Source organism: Polypterus senegalus, chromosome 6 (assembly GCF_016835505.1).
Source record: "Polypterus senegalus isolate Bchr_013 chromosome 6, ASM1683550v1, whole genome shotgun sequence".
NCBI lineage: Eukaryota > Metazoa > Chordata > Cladistia > Polypteriformes > Polypteridae > Polypterus > Polypterus senegalus.
Genome location: NC_053159.1, coordinates 173,885,031 through 173,905,833, shown reverse-complemented (window position 1 = coordinate 173,905,833; position 20,803 = coordinate 173,885,031). Strand labels below are relative to the sequence as shown.

Sequence of the window (20,803 nt, the reverse complement as noted above, 5' to 3'; positions counted from 1 at the left end):
CTTCCCACCCACATTTAACCCAGATTCACGCATAGTTATCTTCTGTTGATATGTACAGTGTTATGTGCCTGCCACTGAAACACTATTAAAATAATAAAACATTTATGTGGTGGGACAGCATCTAACATCTTTCTTCTTCTTCTTCTTTTTTTGGCAATGCCACAGCGGATCATCTTTTTCCATATCTTCTTGTCCTCTGCATCCTGCTCTATTACACCCATCACCTGCATGTCCTCTCTCACCGCATCCATAAACCTTCTCTTAGGCCTTCCTCTTTTCCTCTTCCCTGGTAGCTCTATTCTTAGCATCCTTCTCCCAATATACTCAGCATCTCTCCTCTTCATATGTCCAAACCAACGCAATCTTGCCTCTCTGACTTTGTCTCCCAACTGTCCAACTTGAGCTGACCCTCTAATGTCCTCATTTCTAATCCTGCCCATCCTCGTCATACCCAATGCAAATCTTAGCATCTTTAACTCTGCCACCTGCAGCTCTGTCTCCTCCTTTCTGGTCAGTGCCACCATCTCCAACCAATATAACATAGCTGGTCTCACTACCGTCCTGTAGACCTTCCCTTTCACTCTTGCTGATACCCGTCTGTCACAAATCACTCCTGACACTCTTCTCCACCTATTCCACCCTGCCTGCACTCTCTTCTTCACCTCTCTTCCACAATCCCCATTACTCTGTACTGTTGATCCCAAGTATTTAAACTCATCCACCTTCACCAATTCTCCTCCCTGCATCCTCATCATTTCTCTGACCTCCCTCTCATTCACACACATGTATTCTGTTTTGTTCCTACTGACCTTCATTCCTTTCCTCTCTAGAGCATATCTCCACCTCTCCATGGTCTCCTCAACCTGCTCCCTACTATCGCTACAGATCACAATGTCATCAGCAGACATCACAGTCTTCAGGGACTCCTGTCTATTCTCGTCTGTCAACCTGTCCATCACCATTGCAAATAACAAAGGGCTCAGAGCCGATCCCTGATGTAATCCCACCTCTGGTTTGAATGAATTTCTCACTTCTACTGCAGACATCACCACGGTCACATTTCCCTCGTATATATCCTGTGCAACTCTTATGTACTTCTCTGCCACTTCCAACTTCCTCATACAATACCACAGCTCCTCTCGAGGCACCCTGTCATGTGCTTTCTCCAGGTCCACAATGACACAGTGCAACTCCTTCTGGCCTTCTCTAAATTTCTCCATCAACACCCTCAGAGAAAACATTACATATGTGGAGCTCTTTCCTGACATGAAACCATACTGCTGCTCACTGATCATCACCTCACTTCTTAACCGAGCTTCCACTACTCTTTCCCATAACTTCATGCTGTGGCTCATCAGTTTTATCCCCCTGTAGTTACTGCAGTCCTGCACATCCCCCTTATTCTTAAATATCAGCACCAGTACACTTCTTCTCCACTCCTCAGGCATCCTCTCACTTTACAAGATTCCATTAAACAATCTGGTTAAAAACTCCACTGCCATCTCTCCTAAACACCTCCATGCTTCCACAGGTATGTCATCTGGACCAACAGCCTTCCCATTCTTCATCCTTTTCATAGCTGTCCTTACTTTCTCCTTACTAATCCGTTGCACTTCCTGATTCACTATCTCCACATCATCCAACCTTCTCTCTCTCATTCTCTTCATTCATCAGCCTCTTGAAGTACTTCTTCCATCTTCTCAACACACTCTCCTCGCTTGTGAGTATGTTTCCATCTTTAACAGCATCCAATATCCTGCTATCTTAAAACTCACTCTACCTACATAGAAACAATACAGATAATATCTTCACAAACTAATAGATATATTTTGCAATGAACTGACAATTTTGCTGACTTACCTTTGGTCCTGGAAGTCCTTCACCTGGTGGGCCTGGAAGGCCTGGTAATCCTCTGACACCAATATCACCCTGGAAAGAGAAAAAGACTTTCCCAGTAAACACTAGCGCACTTAAAAGTGCCTCACGTCCAAGTTTATGCTCAGATGGACTGTGAAGACCTGTAAACAAACTCTTTGGGAGTTTCAGTGCTAGAAATCACATGAAGACCAATGCTGTGAGACCCTGTTTTAATTCAGTGTATTTTGTTTGTTTGCTTTTTTATATTACCTAAGTTATAACTCCATGTTATAGAGTGGCATGGCGGCTCTGCTGCCTTACAGTAAGGAGACGATGGCTTACCTGGTGCTTTCTTTGTGGAGTTTGCATATTGTCTCCCTGTCCCATTGGTTTCATCTGGGTTCTCCAGTTTCCTCTAACAGTCTAATGACATTCAGCTTAGACGACTTGGTGTTGCTGATTTGGCCCGTGTGTGTGTGTGTGTGTATGGACCAGTTCACAGTCCAAAGATTGTTTCTGACTTACAGCTGATGATTACTGGGATAGGGTGTAGCTAACCTATTGACCCTGCCCTGGATAAGCATCCATTATAGACTTCAATTAGAATAACTAAACAGTCTATAACTTAAATGTTAGATGGTAATATCTATAGAGAACTGGATACAGCAAGGGATCTATACACTCACCAGCCACTTTATTAGGTACACCTGTTCAACTGCTTGTTAACGCATCAGCCATCAATGTATGTAGACATTGGCAAGACGATGTGCTGAAGTTCAAACCAAGCATCAGAATGGGAAAGAAAGGGGATTCAAGTGACTTTGAATGTGGCATGGTTGTTGGTGCCTGATGGGCTGCTCTGTGTGTTTCAGAAACTGCTGATCTGTTGGTAATTTTCACACACAACCATCTCTTGGGTTTAAAGAGAATGGTCTGAAAAGGGAAAATACCCAGTGAGCGGCAGTTCTCTGAGCAGAAATACATTGTTGATACCAGGGGTCAGAGGTGAATGGCCAGACTGGTTTGAGCTGACAGTAATGGCAACAGTACCACAAATAAACATACGTTACAACTGAGGTATGCAGAAGAGCATCTCTGAATGCACAACATGTCAAACCTCGAAACAGATGGGCTACAGCAGTAGGGGACCACACTGAGTGCCACTCCTGTCAGCCAAGAAAAGGCAACTGAGACTAAAATTCACACAGGGCCACCAAAATTGGACAGAAGAAGGTTGGAAAAACTTGCCTGGTCTGATGAGTCTTGATTTTTGCTGCAACATTCGGGTGGTAGGGTCAGAATGTGGTGTCAGCAACATGAAAGCATGGATCCACCCTGCCTTGTATCAATGGTTCAGCTTGTGGTGGTGGTGTAATGGTGTGGGGGATATTTTCTTGGCACACTCTGGAACCTTTAGTACCAACTGAGCATCGTTTAAATGCCACAGCCTACCTGAATATCGTTGCTGACTGACCATGTCCATCCCTGACTGCAGTGTGCCCATATTCTGATGTCACAAAGCTCAAATCATCTCAAACTGGTCTTCTGAACATGACAATGAGTTCAGTGGACTCAAATGGCCTCCACAGTCACCAGAAATTGGAATGGGAGATTCACATCATGGATGTGTAGCAGACAAATCTGCAGCAAGTGCTTGATGCTATCATGTCAATATGGACCAAAATCTCTGAGGAATGTTACCAGCACCTTGTTGAATCGATGCCACAAATAATTATGGCAGTTCTGCAGACAAAAGGGGGACCAACCCGGCACTAGCAAGGTGTACCTAATAAAGTGGCCAGTGAGTGCATTCATCAATTTTCTAAACCATTTGGCACAAAGACAAGCCTGTCCTGTCTCTGTCCTAGCTTTGAACCCTTGCCTTCACGTTCTTAAGGCCTCAACAGACCATAACAGTATAGGGGTGGTCTCATTATTGCCCCTGCTCTTATTTGCTGTCTGTACCATTTTATCCCAACTCAATTTACCACCTGTGGTGAAAAGGGGGCCATCTTCTGGTACCACATATGTGCAGCTGCTCAATAATCTTAGAGTACATGGCTGAATCTGTTATGTTTAAGACCATAGACTTGTTAAACCACAGGCAAACAATGATTTTCAACCAATTTTTGTTGGGACCAGGGTTATTTTTTCTGATTATGATAGAACTGTTTGAATGTTGCAGTTGTTCTATAAAACTGCCAGTGACTTGACAAGGCGATATCAACAAGATATTATTTTGACCAGATTTAAGTTCAATACACAGGTAAACACTTTGAGAATCAGTGTGTCCTAACCTTGGGTCCTGGAAGCCCAATGCCTTCAGGTCCTGTATCTCCTGGTAGTCCTGTAAGCCCAGGAGGACCCTGTGAAAATAAAAATAAGATAATAAATTTAGCATCCAAGTAAAACAAGGACATTGGTGAAAAGTCAGCCACATATAAATCTTGCACTTACTGGTGGGCCTGGGTATCCATCACCTTTGGGGCCAAAGGGTCCAGGTGGTCCAGGGTTACCACGTTCCCCCTATTAATTAAACAAAGAAGGGCGAGTAATAGGTGGGCTTGTAAATCTGAAGGGTTTCATTAAGGAAATCAATAAAACTAAGAGCGCAGTTCAGTCACTTTCACATACCCCGCCAACACTGACCCTTCTTACTCCTTTGCCAGTTATGTTTTTGTAAATGTCTCACGTAAAAAGGTAATGTCCACTGGTAATTTGGAAATGGAGATGATAATTAGAATAACAATCCTGGGCAGTATGATCTTGATTTTCATTCTTATTTTAATAAAGCTGTTATAGGTATTATTGTCCTGACATCGAACTGGCAGGTATGCTTTTTGAGCAGAACCAGAAGATATGGGTAAAAAAAATGAAATCGGAAAAAATACAAATAAAACTATCAAGGAAATCCTAACGAGAGACAAGAATCGAAGTCGAGAAAACACATGTGAGAAGAATCACATTGAATTAAAGGTCTCTGAAAGAGTTTTGAAATCCACAGATCGGATAAGGAAACGAGTCTCTAGCTGTCCTTTTATCCCGTCCCGTCAATTACAACTAGTCACAGCTTTTGAGATCACACCCCTAGAAATGCAGGGAAGTGGACCTAACGACAGGAAGTCAAAATGGTGGCAACAATGACCAAAAATGGTGTCTAAAACTATACAAAATACAGTACCTAAACCATAAAGAAATCTGAACAATAGATGACAGAAACAGAATCATCAGCCTTGAAAACCTCCAATTCAAGTACAACGTCACACAAAATTGGCAACAAAACCAAATCATGATGGTTATGTTTCAGCTAGGGTTCCTCTGCTGGCTGGGGTTCAAATGTCTGTTTTATGACTGTTGTGTTTTTTTGTTATGTTAATAATTATTGATCCTTAAGTTTCTTTATACTGTATTTATGTATCTATATACAGTAGCATATGTTCTGAAGGTGGTCTCCCAAGTGGTGGGGCCACCTGTGCATTACTATCAAGGGACTGCTCCCTTAACCCTATAAAGGCTGAGGAAAACCCACAGTCCCTTGCGGTTCATTGAATGCGCTTATGTTGGTGAGTGTCGCTTGTGATTATTCTACACATTTGTGAAATTACAGGTTTTTTGACTTCCATGCTCAGTTTTGAGACTGCGCTCCTGGATTTCACACTGGGATTGTGTTGCTTTTGGGATTTCCTATTTTGAAGGCATTGTTTTTTGTGCCTCTGTGCACCTTGAAGTTTATTTTGTACCGTGTAGAATTTTTTGTAAAAACAAATCTTTTTATATATAAAGTTTCTATGTTTGCCCTTTTTGTGACTAGCCATGGTTTGTTGGCCTCCCCCCACCTCTAGTGGGTAATGAGTTGTTATTTGGACTCATTGTGTTTGGGAACCCCTGGTTCATGACAGCAATCTACTCCCTCTCGGCCTGCCATTGTGTTCTAATAGCACTAATGGTCCGTGCTGCAAACATACCCTGAGAGGAGACGTCAGCATTTGGGGTCTTAACGTGAACAAGATATGATATACCAGCCATTTAAAATAATCAGTACTGGCGACTCCAATGCTGTTTCATTGACAGATGTGGGAATGGAGACGTTTTGGAGATTTTTCATTTCAATGTCAATGTTTTAATTTAACTCAAACAATCAGCAATATGACATAAATGCACTTGATTAGGGGAGGGATTTTAGTCCTGATTTATGACACTATAAAGTGTGACTGTAGCCATTTTTTAAAAAGGTTTCCTGTGACCTCTAGTTTAACTATCTGCTGTGTGCAACATGCAGAAGAGACTATGCAGCTGCCAGAACCTTAACTAGGAAAAGAAAATCCGAGCACATCACACCAGTTTGATGTCACTACATTGGTTACCTGTCTCATTTAGAATTGACTTTAAAATACTGCTTATGGTTTACAAAGTCTTAAATCATCTCTCTCCATCCTACATCTCAGAATGTCTTTCACCTTACTCTCCAAATCATAACCTTAGATCTTCAAATGAGTATCTGCTTAGAATTCCAAGAGCTAAACTTTGCAGATTTGATTCTGATTCAGTCCTAATAACATGAAGACAGACTGTGCTAACATCCCCAACAATTCTCCAGAGATGACTCCTAAGTGGAAGACCACTACCATCTCTGCCACTCTCAACAGCGAGTATTGTACTTTTGTTCCCTGGCATTATCAGTCTGATCTGCCGAACAAATTTTAAGTATAAATAGAAATGAAATATGTCAGTATTATAGAGAAAGTATTATTAGTTCATCAGAAGCCGTTGGATCCTTAATATAAAGTTAGAAGTGCTCTTAAGTCTGACTTATACAGGCAGTCCCCGGGTTACGTACAAGATAGGGACTGTAGGTTTGTACTTAAGTTGAATTTGTATGTAAGTCAGAACAGGTACATTATTTTAATAAATGCTATTGTTGACCGACTGTAACCAAGTGCTCTGCCAATGACTGATGGCATTTCACCTCTCTCTGACCTTTTTATTATTTCTACTTTATTTTCAATGGTGATGGTTTTTCTCTTCTTCACTGTATCACCAGCACTTGCATCAGATTTGTGTTTCAGAGACATTGTTGAAGGGTGAAGACAAAAGATTAAGATCAGCTCTTCTGCACAGCACTGTCCACGCTATCACAGCAGGAAGGCACCCGTCGTCAATACGTCTGATGTACTGACAAGAGACAACTTCCTGCTATGTGCGTAACAGTACAAGCAGGCTTGCTATTGAGAATGACTGGGGCTGTCATGGGGGGTCATCACTCACCCACCACACAGTCACCTCCACTACAGCGTCTCTCCACGAAGAACGAACACGGTGCGACCAAAGGCGGGTAGTGAATCGCCCCCATTCAATAGGTAGCCATCCGATGCACACTACAATGCTACCCCCCGCTGCCCCGTTCACTCTCATTGGCCTCCATTCAGCCACAACCGGGTCAGCGCTTGCAGCATTACCAGCCGTGTCTACTGGGCAGGCAGTGAAACGCCCCCCTCCGCTCCATCCAGCCTGCATCCTGTCAGCAGCAGTAGCTGCGGCGGCGTAGTGGCTGGGCAGCGAACCATCGTCTTGCACACGAGCAATAGCTGTGACCCTGGTGACTATGGACCACGGCTCACCGCTTGTCGCCGGGAGCCGCCTGAGGGACACTACACTGCGTGAGCAGCGAAATCGCCCCCCTCCAGCCACCACTTGCAGCATCCCAGGCCGAAGATGATGGAGCGGCAGTTACTGAGGCGCATGTGTCACAGCTGTGGCCTCGTTCGTAAGTCGTAGGTTGGATGTCCATAACCTGGGGACTACCTGTATATTTAAAAAGAACCACTTACATTGTTTGTATTGCTGTTCTTAGCAGAGAGTCCTGCTCAAGAACCTCATGTTGAACAATATATTTGGTTTAATTTCAAACATTTATTAAATTCCAACTCCCAATTATTTTTGAAGATAAGTGACTTTATTTTTTGATTTTTATGTTTCTTACCTTTGGCCCAGGAAGTCCTTGTCCCGTCTCCCCTACTGGTCCTGCTGGTCCTACAGGACCCGGATCTCCCTGGGATTAATAGAAAAAAAAATACACCATTTGTCAGACGTCATTATTTTTTTATTTGATCTGGGATGCTGATAAAGGAAGTCTGCATTATAAATGGGGGACTGGCATACTGCCTTAAAACTCTGCTTAATAATTCACTGAAGACCACCCACCAGCTGTTCATCCTCACTGAGATGGGAGTGGTGGTACTCATGCTGTGGGCCTTTGGATTGCAGAAAAGCTCTTTCAGTCAATTGAGCCATGGAACAAATCCATCAGGCCTAAGGGTCAACTGGACTCCTACCTACAAAGGGGCTACTTAACATTACATGACTTGTAGGGGCTGTCAAACGTGAAGGCTGCAACTGCTGATCTCATCAAATAAAGGATGTCAGATCATACAACTAGATATCGAAGAGCATAGTAAATCCATAACGAGTTTCTAGCTCAGTTTCACATTTCCAAAGTATCGTAAGCTTGGCAGCGGTTTTAGCAGCCAAATAATCCTTAAGGAGCGATATTCCTTGCCTTCTTCTAAAAAAACTCATTTTAGTGAGAGTTGGAGTTTGAAATCAGATGCAAAACGAATTTGAGGGCAATCTTACAAAATGAAACTTAGGTGCTTTAGTCATCACTACTCATCTCCTTCACTACACATTAGGAAGACTCTACCAGGAATGCCTAGGTGCCAAAAAAAAAATCATAATTATTTCTGTGTGTTTTGCCACTCCAAGGTAACTCATTGATATTCATGAGTGGAGCAGAGCCTTCATCTTGATGACATGTGTAAGAAGATGGAGAAGAAGACGGAAGATGTTTCATTACCTGGACAGAAGTGAATTGGCCAGAGGGATGAGGAAATAAATTTGTATTTGGTTTAATGGACAGACTGATGAGAGCAGATGATTGGGAGTTGTTCCATCCCCCATATGCTAGGTCCTCAAATGATAACCCAGTTGGGATAACTGCAGGGGTGCTTGGGACCTGACCTGTCGGGGTCGCTGGTGACCAATAGAGGGCGCTGTGGAGGGAGGACCTCCCTACATTTTCTATGGCTTGGAAGTGCTTCCAGGGAGACATGGCATAGCACTGGAAGTATTCCCGGGTCCAGCTTACAAGGGAGCCCACTGCCTTCCATCTTAAAGTCAGAGTCGGGAGGAAACAGGCAACACTCAGTGGAGGACGTAAGGAGGAATAATTATGGTGTATTTTGTTTATAAGTGTGGCTAAGCACTCTTCACAATGCAGCAACTGTCACTGCTCATGTCAGAGGAAATGTGGAAGCCACTAAGCCTTGCGCTGTGGTAGCCTACAGTAACACGAGGGGCAACCTCACTCATAAGAATCAGGCACTGATGGTCTACCCCTTCATGCACAAACAACAGAAAACATATTATACATGTAAGAGACAATCTTAGAATGTTAATGCTTTAATTTAAACTCATAAAAGTGTTTAATTTGAATAGAATATCATTTTCTTTCATAGCTATACATTATGGTAGAGCCTTTTACCCCCTGTAAATTAACATGAAATAGAACCTTCTTAGCTACTGTATATCTGTTATACAGTGTGATGATCAAGTCAGTTGTTTGGAATTAATCCCATTGCCAACATGGACTGAAAGACCCATTTGTAGTTTGTCTGATCATTTAGAAATAGTTCAACTATATGAGAAAACTTAAAGAATCAAACAAGATATATAAGCTTTAAACAGAACATTTTTTAAACAAGAAATTTTCTTGTTTTTCTCTATTTTGTGTGAACTGTTTTACCTTGGGGCGGCACGGTGGCGCAGCGGGTAGCGCTGCTGCCTCGCAGTTAGGAGACCCCCTAGCTTCCCGGGTCCTCTCTGCATGGAGTTTGCATGTTCTCCCCATGTCTGCGTGGGTTTCTTCTGGGTACTCCGGTTTCCCTCCACAGTCCAAAGACATGCAGGTTAGATGCATTGGCGATTCTAAACTGAACATGCAAACTCCATGCAGGGAGGACCCGGGAAGCGAACCCAGGTCCCCTAACAGCAAGGCAGCAGCGCTACCCACTGAGCCACCATGTCGCCCATGGTAGGTCTCCTTTTTCAATTAATATGTTAATTTCTACCACAATACGCACTGTGGACCTGTTGAGAATTTTGATTAGGGATCAATGAGCTTCATTAATAGTTTTCGTCTCTTAGCTATGAAAGGTTTAGGCCTGAAACAACTTTAAAAGGACACCATTAGTTTTGTTCGAGAGGCCTCTTGCCTGCCTGTCCTTCTTACTTGCTTTGTTTTTGAGTTTCTGCAAGGCAAGCTGTGAGACGAGGTCAACATGCTCTCTTAAGGAAGCAAGCAGGCAAACTTTGCTTTGAAAATTGCATGAACAGAGCGTTATTTTAAGACTAAACATACTGCATGTAAGGCCTTTGCCTGTGTGAGTAGAGGGTAAGCTCTTAAGCTAGCGTATAAAATATATAAGCAATTAAACTGCATTTACAAGAGAAGCATTAGAGTTCATTAATAGCTTAGGCAATAAAATTAAACACACTGTATTAGGATATTAGTTAGTTTTGAACACTTTAGGGAATTAAGAGTTGATTATTGAAAGCTAGAGGACTTGTTCCTGAATATGTGCTGTGACGTAAGCAGCAGGTTGGCCTCTGTCAGACCACTGGGCAGCTGTGTGCCATGACTTAACAGGGCTGCTGTCTGCATTCTTGGGCTTTTTATATTAGTACGCACATATATATTTTACAGTAGCATTTGCAATATTTCTTTATATAGCTTAGTGATAATAGATAATAATTATAAGATATAGTAGCACATACAGTATAAGTGAGCTTAAAGAAGCAATTTTTAAAAGCTTGTCTTTTTTCTTTTCTCTCAAGCGTGAAGCGCTGTGTCATGTCAAGGTTGTTTTGCAGCTTGGCTCTTATCAGTCCAGATGTGCGCTGCCGCTCACTGGCACAGCCGCTTATTATGTTACCCTTAGCCTTACTGGACGCTAGTGCAACAAGTAATCATTTATTAAATTATTAATTAGGCAGTCCAGTCCGGTTACTTTTTACCTATGGGTCCCCCTCATCTCAATTTAATTGTTCCTCAACGTAATTGTTAAGTTGGGAGTTGATTAACAACTGAAAGGCCATTGACCTTAACAGCCCAGGATTAGGCCTTAAGAATAAAGGAAGAGGTGATCAGGTGATGCTTATCGGCGGATGACAAATATGTCCTGCCAGCAAAAATATTGTTATGGAAAGAAGACTGTTATGAGGATGTCTTCAGGGGCAAGAATATTGTTTTGAGAGGGTCTGGACTGGAACACTGGTGATTGTTATGGGTAAAGGTGCTGAGTGGGGAAAACATCATGGGAACCTCTATACAGTAGATCAGATGTGCCCAAACTTTTTCAGCTTGCAAGGTACTATTAAAATGACCAGGTTGAAATGATCTACCTACTTTAAAAATGCTATATATATATATACTGAGTATACTTTATACATAAAATGTATGTTGTCGTACCTTGCATAACTGAATAACCTTTATGGCACAATAACAATTCAATACATTTATGGTCACTACAGTATTTGGATTTAATAATCTTCATGTGGGAAAAGGCTGACTCTCATAAATAAGTAGAGCCGAATAATGCAGTCAAGGAGGTAGCCCATTTCCTCATGCTTGGATGCTTGGGTACTTTTCCTCCGTGAGTAAGTTCCAAAACTGTCCGTGAGCCCCAGACTTCAGCTGAATCTACTGTGGAGGACTTTTAGGTGAAACAGTGTTGCAATTTCTGATGCGAGTGAATCGCCCTCAACATCCTCTCTAAATGCATAGCACTTACGTAAATGTAGCGATTGGCTCAAGTAAAGCTGAGTCTTGAAACCGTCTGTCAAAGTCTGACCGACAAATTTCAATCTGCTCTGTGTAGCGGATGCTGTCTTGTTGCGCACACGCCTTCCATTGCGTCTCCAGCTCTGACGCGAGGTTTTGGTTGTTCCCCAAATCAAGGCGCTGCAGCTTTAAGGACAGATGTTGCATTTTTCGTTGGAAAGCATTAACTGAGCTAATCATATTGACCATATTGGTTTTCTCTTTTCCTTGCAGCTGTAAATTAAGCTCATTCAACATGTTGGACAGATCGGAAAAAAAATGCCAAGTCTAGTGGCCATTGATTGTTATTAAGTTGCTTGTATTCTGCATGTTTAATGACAAGGAGAAACTCTTTTTCTCCGGCCAGGGGTCTTGAAATCTCAGCAGGAATTTCTCCCTAGCCATCTGCCTTAACGAAGGCCTCTTTTTATCATCTCTCCATCTTGGAAGGACTTCTTATGCTTAATGATCGAGTGACTCACCTGGAATGATGCTTCGGTGTGTCTGCCTTTGCTTTTGAATTCAGCCGAGTGAAAAATGACGGCTGTCTGATTAACTGCGATTTTAGTTCCCTCTCCTTTCTCTTTCTCAGATCGTTTTTCGGAAGGAAGTCAGTTTTTTCGCAGTTTTTATGAACAATTTGAAAGTGCCTTTCCACATTAACCTTCTTTGGAATAGCAATGATAGATTAACAGATCAGACAAACGTACTTCGATTGTGACATTGTGAGAGAAAAAAATCCTTTTCCAATTCCACATCCAGCCCATAACCAACAATTTTTTTTTTAAATCTCTTCTTTAGTCGATATAAATTGGAAGGCTAACTAGATCACAGCCGGAGTTTTGTAGTAGCTCATGCGTTTGATCGTGTGTGTGGGATGACCAGTGTGTTAGAAGAAAAGAGATCTCAGACTGGCCGCCTTGTATGTCAATCAAGTGGCAAATGCCATAGGGAGGACATATGATAGACTAATGTTAAAAAAATTTTTTTTTGAATGCAATGTGATCTACCTGCACTACCTTTGCGATCTACCAGTCGATAGCGATTGACGCTTTGGGCACCCCTGCAGTAGATGTTGGGAAACTAGTCTGGAAGGGGGACATTTTGAGATAAGAACTGTAATATATTCGGGGCGCTCTCGACACTTGGGGCTAACTTCATGAACTGAGACAGGCTTTATGTGCTCCGCAATTGTTTTCTATGCTGTGCAATAGTCTTGAATTCTGACTGCCTTTCTGTAGACTCTGCTTGCTTTTTTCTGAAATTTCTCCACAACAGACTTCTGACTCCTTTTGGTTATTAAGCTTGTATGGATTCACTACAGAACACCATCTGTCCCCTGTATGATCCAAGTCACAACAATTATATCAACATCTAAGTGGCTTTAAAGTGATAGTAATTATGTTCTCATTTGGCCCATTTCTGGGTCAGTACATTCCTTTGATATGTTTTTATAATCCTTGTTTAACAAAGGGTCCTTCGGGGTGCAACTATTTTTGGCCAGAGGGTGTATGGTATAGTACAGTACAGCAGGTACTTCACAGAAACTTGGTTTAGAATTTGTATTGAATGTTCAGGGCCATCTCCTGCCCAGCCCTGTCTGTGTGGATTTGGCACATTGTGGGGTTTTCTCCAAGTACTTTGACACATTGGTAGAAAATGGCGACTCTATGACTTATGGTGCTCCACGTAGTATAAGTCCAGATAATTTGTTATGGACACTATTACCCCATGGCAGCTCTGAATTTTATGTTCAGGACTTACCTTTGGTCCTGTTATGGCACGACCCGCTGGACCTGGCAAGCCAAGACGTCCTGGTACTCCTGGTTCTCCCTGGAAGAAGATTTAATATTTCAGTAGTTTAATAATTATAACACTTCATTGAAAAATGAGACATGAACAACCTGGATAAGATAATTTATATGTTGTGGCAGATGGCTGGGACCCAACTCCTGGAGAACGGAAGGACCGGGAGAAGCAATATCTCCCCCGGGATGTAAGAGGGTAACACCCCAGGATTACATCGGGGTCACAGGATTGGAGCTTGGAGGTCGTGGTCACCACTAGGGGCTGCCTGGACAATTCCGTAGCCCTGGACTGCAGCAATTCCACCACACCAGGAAGTGCTGCAGGAAGATCGTCAGGGTGCACCTGGAGCACATCCAGGTGAACTATAAAAGGGGCCGCCTCACTCCATTCTGGGAGGCAGAGGACAGAGCTTGTGAGGAGGAGAGTGGAGGCGGCAGAAGAATAAGGAGAAGAGAGGAAAGGATTGTGAGCAATAGTGCTGGTGGGTTGTGCACTGTGTTTGACAAAATAAAAGCATGTGTTTGGACTTTCAAGTGTCCTGGTGTCTGTCTGTAGTTGGGGGTAAATGTTCATAAAGTTAAAAGGGACAGGAGATGATATATTAACCTGACATCTTTCAGGCTCCCAATGCTATGTAAAAACGGTTAACCCAGAGTGTCTCTTGGGTTAAGCTGTTATGATCCAAAGTACAGTGATAAGCCTGAATAACTCTCAAGACAGTATTCTGCTGCCAGATAGTGGATAAAATGACTTCATGCTGCAAAAAAAAAATCAAAATTATTTCTATGTGTGTTGCCACTCATTTTCATGAGTGAGCGGAGCCTTCAACCTAAACACAAGCGGACGTGTAAATGAGAAGCTGTAAAGCCAGTTTTAGAACAAACTGAAAATGAACCATTAGTTGAGTCAAGTGATCGTGATGACAATGTGACTTGGCCATCACACGTCAACACAGACAGTGAAACTGATGAACATGGCACTATATCGACCAAATTGCAATTATGTGAATGTTGGTTGTGTGAAGGTTCAGTGTGGCAAAAAGACAAAATGATTGCAATCAAGTGGAAGAACACGAAATATCTTATCTCCCTAAGCACTGTTCAGAATGCAGCAACTCAATGTTCATGTCAGGGGACATGTGGAAGTCACTAAGTGTTGCGCTATGGTAGCCTGCAATAACACAAGGGGTGGCCTCGCTCATAAGAATCAGTCACTGACGTTCTACCCTTCTGTAGGTGGGGTCACCCTGATGACTTGACTTATGAGCCCTCCCTTTAGTTATATAAGTCTGACAGGCAGACTCAGGAGCAGGAGATCATTCATTTATAGTCTGCTGTTCTAATTGCCACACATGAAGGACATGTACTAAATTTGCATCAGTGCAGCAGTGGTTGGACATACCTTTCCTAATGTATTTATGTTGATGTTTTGGTATTTATAAATATGTTACATATAATAACATTTTTACTTGTTGAAAAAAATTAAATGCTTTTGCCTCAGTTTCCTGGGGGTAAACATAATGCTGAGGAGGCTACAAAAAAACATTAAGACCTCTCCCTGGGAATCAAGAGCCAAGGGGGCACAACGATGTTGTGGTTAGCACTGCTGCTTCACTGCTCCGGGGTCTGAATCCCAGTCTGTGTGAAGTCTGCATGTTTGCCCCCAGGCGCTCCAGGATTCTTTCTACAGCACAAAGACGTGCATGTTAGGTACATGGGGGCCTTAAATGTAAGGCATTACACACAGAAAGTAGAAGTTATATATGAATTCAGAATGGCTGACTCCTTGTCGTGGATTAGACTATGTTTCTGTATTTTTTTTATTTGTGCTGTGATTGTATTACTATTTTTCATATTTATGTTATTTTGCTTATTGGTGATTTATTCTGTACTGTCTCTTTAAATGTGCTTCTGTTCTTGGTTCCTTGTGGGTGGAGCTCCAGTAGGCGGGGCCACCCTGATGTCATGACTTCTGAGCTCTCCCTTTGGCTATACAAGTCTGTGGGGGAAGACTCAGGAGCAGGAGATCATTCATTTATAGCGGAGTGTTGTGAAAAAGAAAACCACAGAATTCACTGAAAAAGGAATTCATTTAAGTATGTTAGTTAAGGCTTTTGGACTCTGAGGTTGTGGTTTTAGATTTCATTGCTGACATTGTATGAACGTGAGCAAGTCACTTCAACTGCTTGTGCTCCAATTGGGAAAACAAAAGAATTGGGACCAATTGTATCTCAAATGTTGCAAGTCACCCTGGATAAAGGTTTAAGCTAAATAACAAAATAATAATTTACAAACATAGTTCGGCTTCTGAATATCGCTGCTATCACTCTGTTAGTTGGACTTTGCAGCACATCTTGACCAAAACTTTTTTTGCCACTGTCCCCACAAATTTTAAAATGACTGTCAAATGCAATGTTGATCTTTTAGTTGCTTATGAACAAATCAGGTAAATAATTAAAATTCTCACCTTCGCTCCCACTGGTCCGGCAACTCCTGGGGGTCCAGGCAGCCCACGAATTCCCCTCTGTCCTTGATCGCCCTTCATTGAAATGTCCAACATGAGGTTAATTCTCTCAAAAAAGCCTCTCATTTTACAATGCAAAGATCCTATTTTAAGATGGTTACCTTTTCTCCTTGAAGACCAACTCCAGGAGTCCCCTCGGGTCCTCTGATGCCCACAACTCCGGGTTCACCCTGCATGACGGAATTCATATGAATGTTAGCAGGGCCTGATTAAGGCCAACTGACACCCTAAACACAACACAACAATGGTGCCCCTTGGCCTTTCTATTGTTTAACAGAGAAGATATCAAGATTCAATAAGTGATCACCGATCTATCTATTATATAGTGCCTTTCTATCTATCTATCTATCTATCTATCTATCTATCTATCTATCTATCTATCTATCTATCTATCTATCATATAGTGCCTTATCTATCTATCTATCTATCTATCTATCTATCTATCTATCTATCTATTATATAGTGCCTTATCTATCTATTATATAGTGCCTTATCTATCTATCTATCTATCTATCTATCTATCTATCTATCTATCTATCTATCTATCTATTATATAGTGCCTTTCTATCTATCTATCTATCTATCTATCTATCTATCTATCTATCTATCTATCTATCTATCTATCTATCTATCTATCTATCTATCTATCTATCTATCTATCTATCTATCTATCTATTATATAGTGCTTTAAAAAGTCTTAAAAGAAACAGTAAGAAAAAAAATTGAAAATGAACCCAAATTATAACATTTCTTACTCCACTGGGAGAATGCTAAGCCTCCCTTCCAAATTCAATGGGAAATTGACGTCTTATATTATGTAAAACTTGACATTTTCTCTCCGAGCACTGGTCCAAAACACCTTCTGAACTCTAAAATAATCCTGCTGGACCTCTGCTTTACTTTATCTCTTGATGTTTTAATAAATGTGAGATATGGGGATTGGGTCCAAAAATAAAATATTTGACTACGAATGACTTTCTGACTGCAGTGGATGTTGTAATTCACATTTCCATTTACTTTTTCTTGAGGTGTTCAGGGCTTTTCTGACCCAGCAAATTTATTTCTGATGTGTTTTTCATTTAAAAATCTGTAATGTTTTTAACATTATTTTTGTTGTCATGTTAGTTTTTCAACAGGTGGCACCATTTTGAAAGTTTTGCTTCACTTCTTGCCATGTCAATGCATCCCACAATGCAGAGGGACAGTATGATTATGTCTTCATTAGCTTGACTATAAGAAGGCCACCTCTCTCAGCTCAACTTCATCCAAAATTGAATTTAGTTACAAACTACACACATTCTTTTGTGTATTTTTAGGACAAGATCTTTGCTGTTGTTGTCGGTTGAGGGTAAGACAGGAATTAAGATGAAGTTTTTGTTGCGGTAAGTAAACAAAAGCAAGTTGCACAGTAGTCATAGGCTGTAGTTTAAAGGCACTGAAGAGTCTCAGTTCCATGGCACGGATGGCTCATCTCTTGAATGAGATGCCACTTTCTGTGAATGCCCTGCTTTTATAACTCATGGAATGGAGGGGGTGAGGTTATTTGCCCTCAGTGGGTGTCTTCCCTGAGCTGTGGGTTGTTAAAGAGACAGAAGAGTCAGCGATCGCGCCCCCTGGTATCCTGGGATGGTAGTTCTCACCTCTGACGATCTCAGAAGGTGGCCCTTTGACAGACATGCGTCACACTCTGTACTTTGAGTTTGGGGTTCAGGTTTTCTTGGTTCTCTCTTTGATTTCTGGTTTTGACCTTTGCTATAATATTCTTGGCTCATTTTTTTCCTGGTCAGGTCAGGTCAGATTGGGGAGCATGCACTGGTACAGTGCGTTGCCTCACCCACCACACAACAAAACAGTTTAGGATCCCAGCTGGCAACCCCCCCAGGGCAGACACATGGTTCAGTCCCACCCTCCGGAAATGGCCTTCTATCTACCGCAGCCAGGTGTTACATGGGTGTCCCTTGACCTGGCCAGTCCGGCCACATGGGACCTCAACAATGAGGATCCTCCGAGCTGGATCACCCTCGGAGAATTGCACCACATGGCCATAGTGCTGTAACTGACACTCCCTCACAGGTCATGTGCCTCATTTGGGACTCCATGAGCAACCGCTCATCTGACACAAAGTCAAACCAGTGGTACCCAAGGATTATCTAAAGAGTCACAGTGCTGAAGGAGTCCAGTCTTCATCTCAGGTCACTGGATAGCGTTGATGTCTCGCAACCACATAGCAAGACAGGAAGCACCAGGACTCTAAAGACTTGGACCTTCGTCCTTTTGCAGAGATATCGGGAGCCCCATACACCCCTTTCTAGTGACCCCCCATGCTCTCCTAATCCAACTACTGACTTCATTGGAAGAGTCACCAGATGAGGTCGATACTCTCTCCGCAGACAGACACACTGCTGATGGCCGTGCCCAAGAGGACATTAAAGGCCTGGTCCACCCACAAAAATTGTTTATGACTTTCATTTTGAAATCATTACAATGGATGCTTTTCTGTCGGGGTGACTTTCATGCGATTAACTTTGTGCATTAACGAAAACAGATTTATTCTGACAATAAATCACTTCTTTGCTCTTTGCTGGTGCTTTTGGTGTACCTTTTGTCCTGGAGCTCCATCTTCTCCTGGTAGACCTGGTAATCCAGCTAGCCCTGGTGATCCGGGTTCCCCCTGAAACAATACATAACATTTAGAAATCCACTTAACCAAATTCAGAGTCATCAGAGACAGAACCCATCCTAGACACAGGGCTGGAACCTCCCTGGATGGGATGACAACGCCCCCTCATGCACACTTGCCAACCTTTGAGATGTAGGAAGCTAACCAGTGAAAAACCTGCACAGACATGGAGAGAACATGCAAACATCACACAGACAGCGACCTCCATAATGTTAGATACTTGAGGCCTTGTACTCTTATGAACTACAGCACTAATGACACAATATGGTTATGTTAGTTAAGATACAATAAAACAAACTAGAGTAATGAATTCTTTTGTAAAATGTGTTGCAGACAGCCACAGGTCCTTCCTGCCATGTGTGATGCTTTTGCTTATATTAGAACATTAGAACACTCTAGACGAGAACAGGCCATTCAGCCCAACAAAGCTCACCAGTCCTATCCACTTATTTCTTCTAAAATAACATCAAGTCGAGTTTTGAAAGTCCCTAACGTCTTACTGTCTACCACACTACTTGGTAGCTTATTCCAAGTGTCCATCGTTCTTTGTGTAAAGAAAAACTTCCTAATGTTTGTGTGAAGTTTACCCTTAACAAGTTTCTAACTGTGTCCCCGTGTTCTTGATGAACTCATTTTAAGGTGTGACTTGTACTCCACACATCAAGGCGCTATATAACCTGATATTCTGTTAGCCTTCTTAATGGCTTCTGAATACTGTTGGGAAGTCGATAGCTTAGAGTCCACTATGACTCCTAAATCCTTCTCATAAGGTGTACTCTTGATTTTCCGACCTCCCGTTGTGTATTCAAACCTTACATTTTTACTTCCTATGTGTAATTCTTTACATTTACTGACATTCAATTTCATCTGCCACAAATCTGCCCAAGCCTGTCTGCTATCCAAGTCCTTCTGTGATGATATAACAGATTCCAAATTATCTGCTAATCCACCTATCTTGGTATCATCTGCAAACTTAACCAGCTTGTTACTTATATTCCTATCTAAATCATTTATATATATTAAAAATAGCAGCGGCCCTAGCAATGACCCCTGCTGGTCACCACTCTTAACATCGGCCAGTTCTGATGAGGTTCCTCGTACCATCACCCTCTGCTTCCTGTGTCTGAGCCAATTCTGCATCCATCTAAAAACATCACCCTGAACTCCCACTTCTTTTAATTTGATGCCCAACCTCTCATGTGGCATTTTACCAAATGTTTTCTGAATGTCAGTATAAATAATATCATGTGCTCCACTTTGATCGTATCCTTTTATTGCTTCCTCATAGAATTCCAGCATGTTAGTGAAACACGACCTCCCTCTTCTGAACCCATGCTGACTGCTCAGTAAAACTCCTGTCCTTGCCATGTGTTGCTCAATCTTATCCTTAATAATTCCTTCCATTAATTTTCCTGAGATGCATGTTAAACTTACTGGCCTATAGTTGCTTGGATCTGCCCTGGCACCCTTTTTATATACTAGGATAATATTTGCCATTTTCCAGTCCTGCGGAATCCCTCTAGTGTGCAGTGATGTCCTAAAAATATGTGTCAAGGGTTTATATCTGTACTCACTAGCCTCCTTAAGAAGTCAAGGGTAAATATTATTTGGTCCTGGCGATTTGTTTGATTTCAGCCTATTTAATCTGAGCAGCACGTCTCCCTCTACAATTTCCAAATCCCTCAGTACCTCCTTAGTAGTCCCTGTTACTTCTGTGAGGTTATCCACTTGTAAACACCTCAGCAAAATGTAAGTTTAGGGCATCCGCTATTTCACTGTCTGTATCTTTTAATTCCCCTTTACTATTCCTGATGAACTTGACCTCCTCCTTGACTGTTCTTTTACTATTAAAATATTGAAAGAATCTCTTGGGGTCTTCTTTCGCCTTATCTGCTATATTCCTCTCCAACTGTCTTTTAGCCTCCCTGATATCCTTCTTAATGGTTGCCCTCATGTTCTCATACGCTCTACGATTCACTTTGTAGTTATTAGTCTTATATGCCTTAGTCGTTTGTTTTTTCCTTTGCATCTTCTTTTTTAAATCTTTATTAATCCAT

General features: G+C 42.0%; 1 protein-coding gene across 1 annotated transcript in view; it reads right to left on the bottom strand.

Moving 5' to 3' along the window:
- Positions 1-20,803, bottom strand: part of col28a2a (collagen, type XXVIII, alpha 2a) — a 149,586-nt gene that overhangs the window by 37,046 nt on the left and 91,737 nt on the right. The window contains exons 19-26 of the mRNA XM_039757571.1: positions 18,666-18,737; positions 16,168-16,236; positions 16,010-16,081; positions 13,499-13,567; positions 7,838-7,906; positions 4,315-4,383; positions 4,155-4,223; positions 1,861-1,929 (exon numbers count right to left, since the gene is read on the bottom strand). Of these exons, the coding sequence (XP_039613505.1) occupies positions 1,861-1,929; positions 4,155-4,223; positions 4,315-4,383; positions 7,838-7,906; positions 13,499-13,567; positions 16,010-16,081; positions 16,168-16,236; positions 18,666-18,737 (558 nt within the window). The remainder of the gene's footprint in view (positions 1-1,860; positions 1,930-4,154; positions 4,224-4,314; positions 4,384-7,837; positions 7,907-13,498; positions 13,568-16,009; positions 16,082-16,167; positions 16,237-18,665; positions 18,738-20,803) is intronic.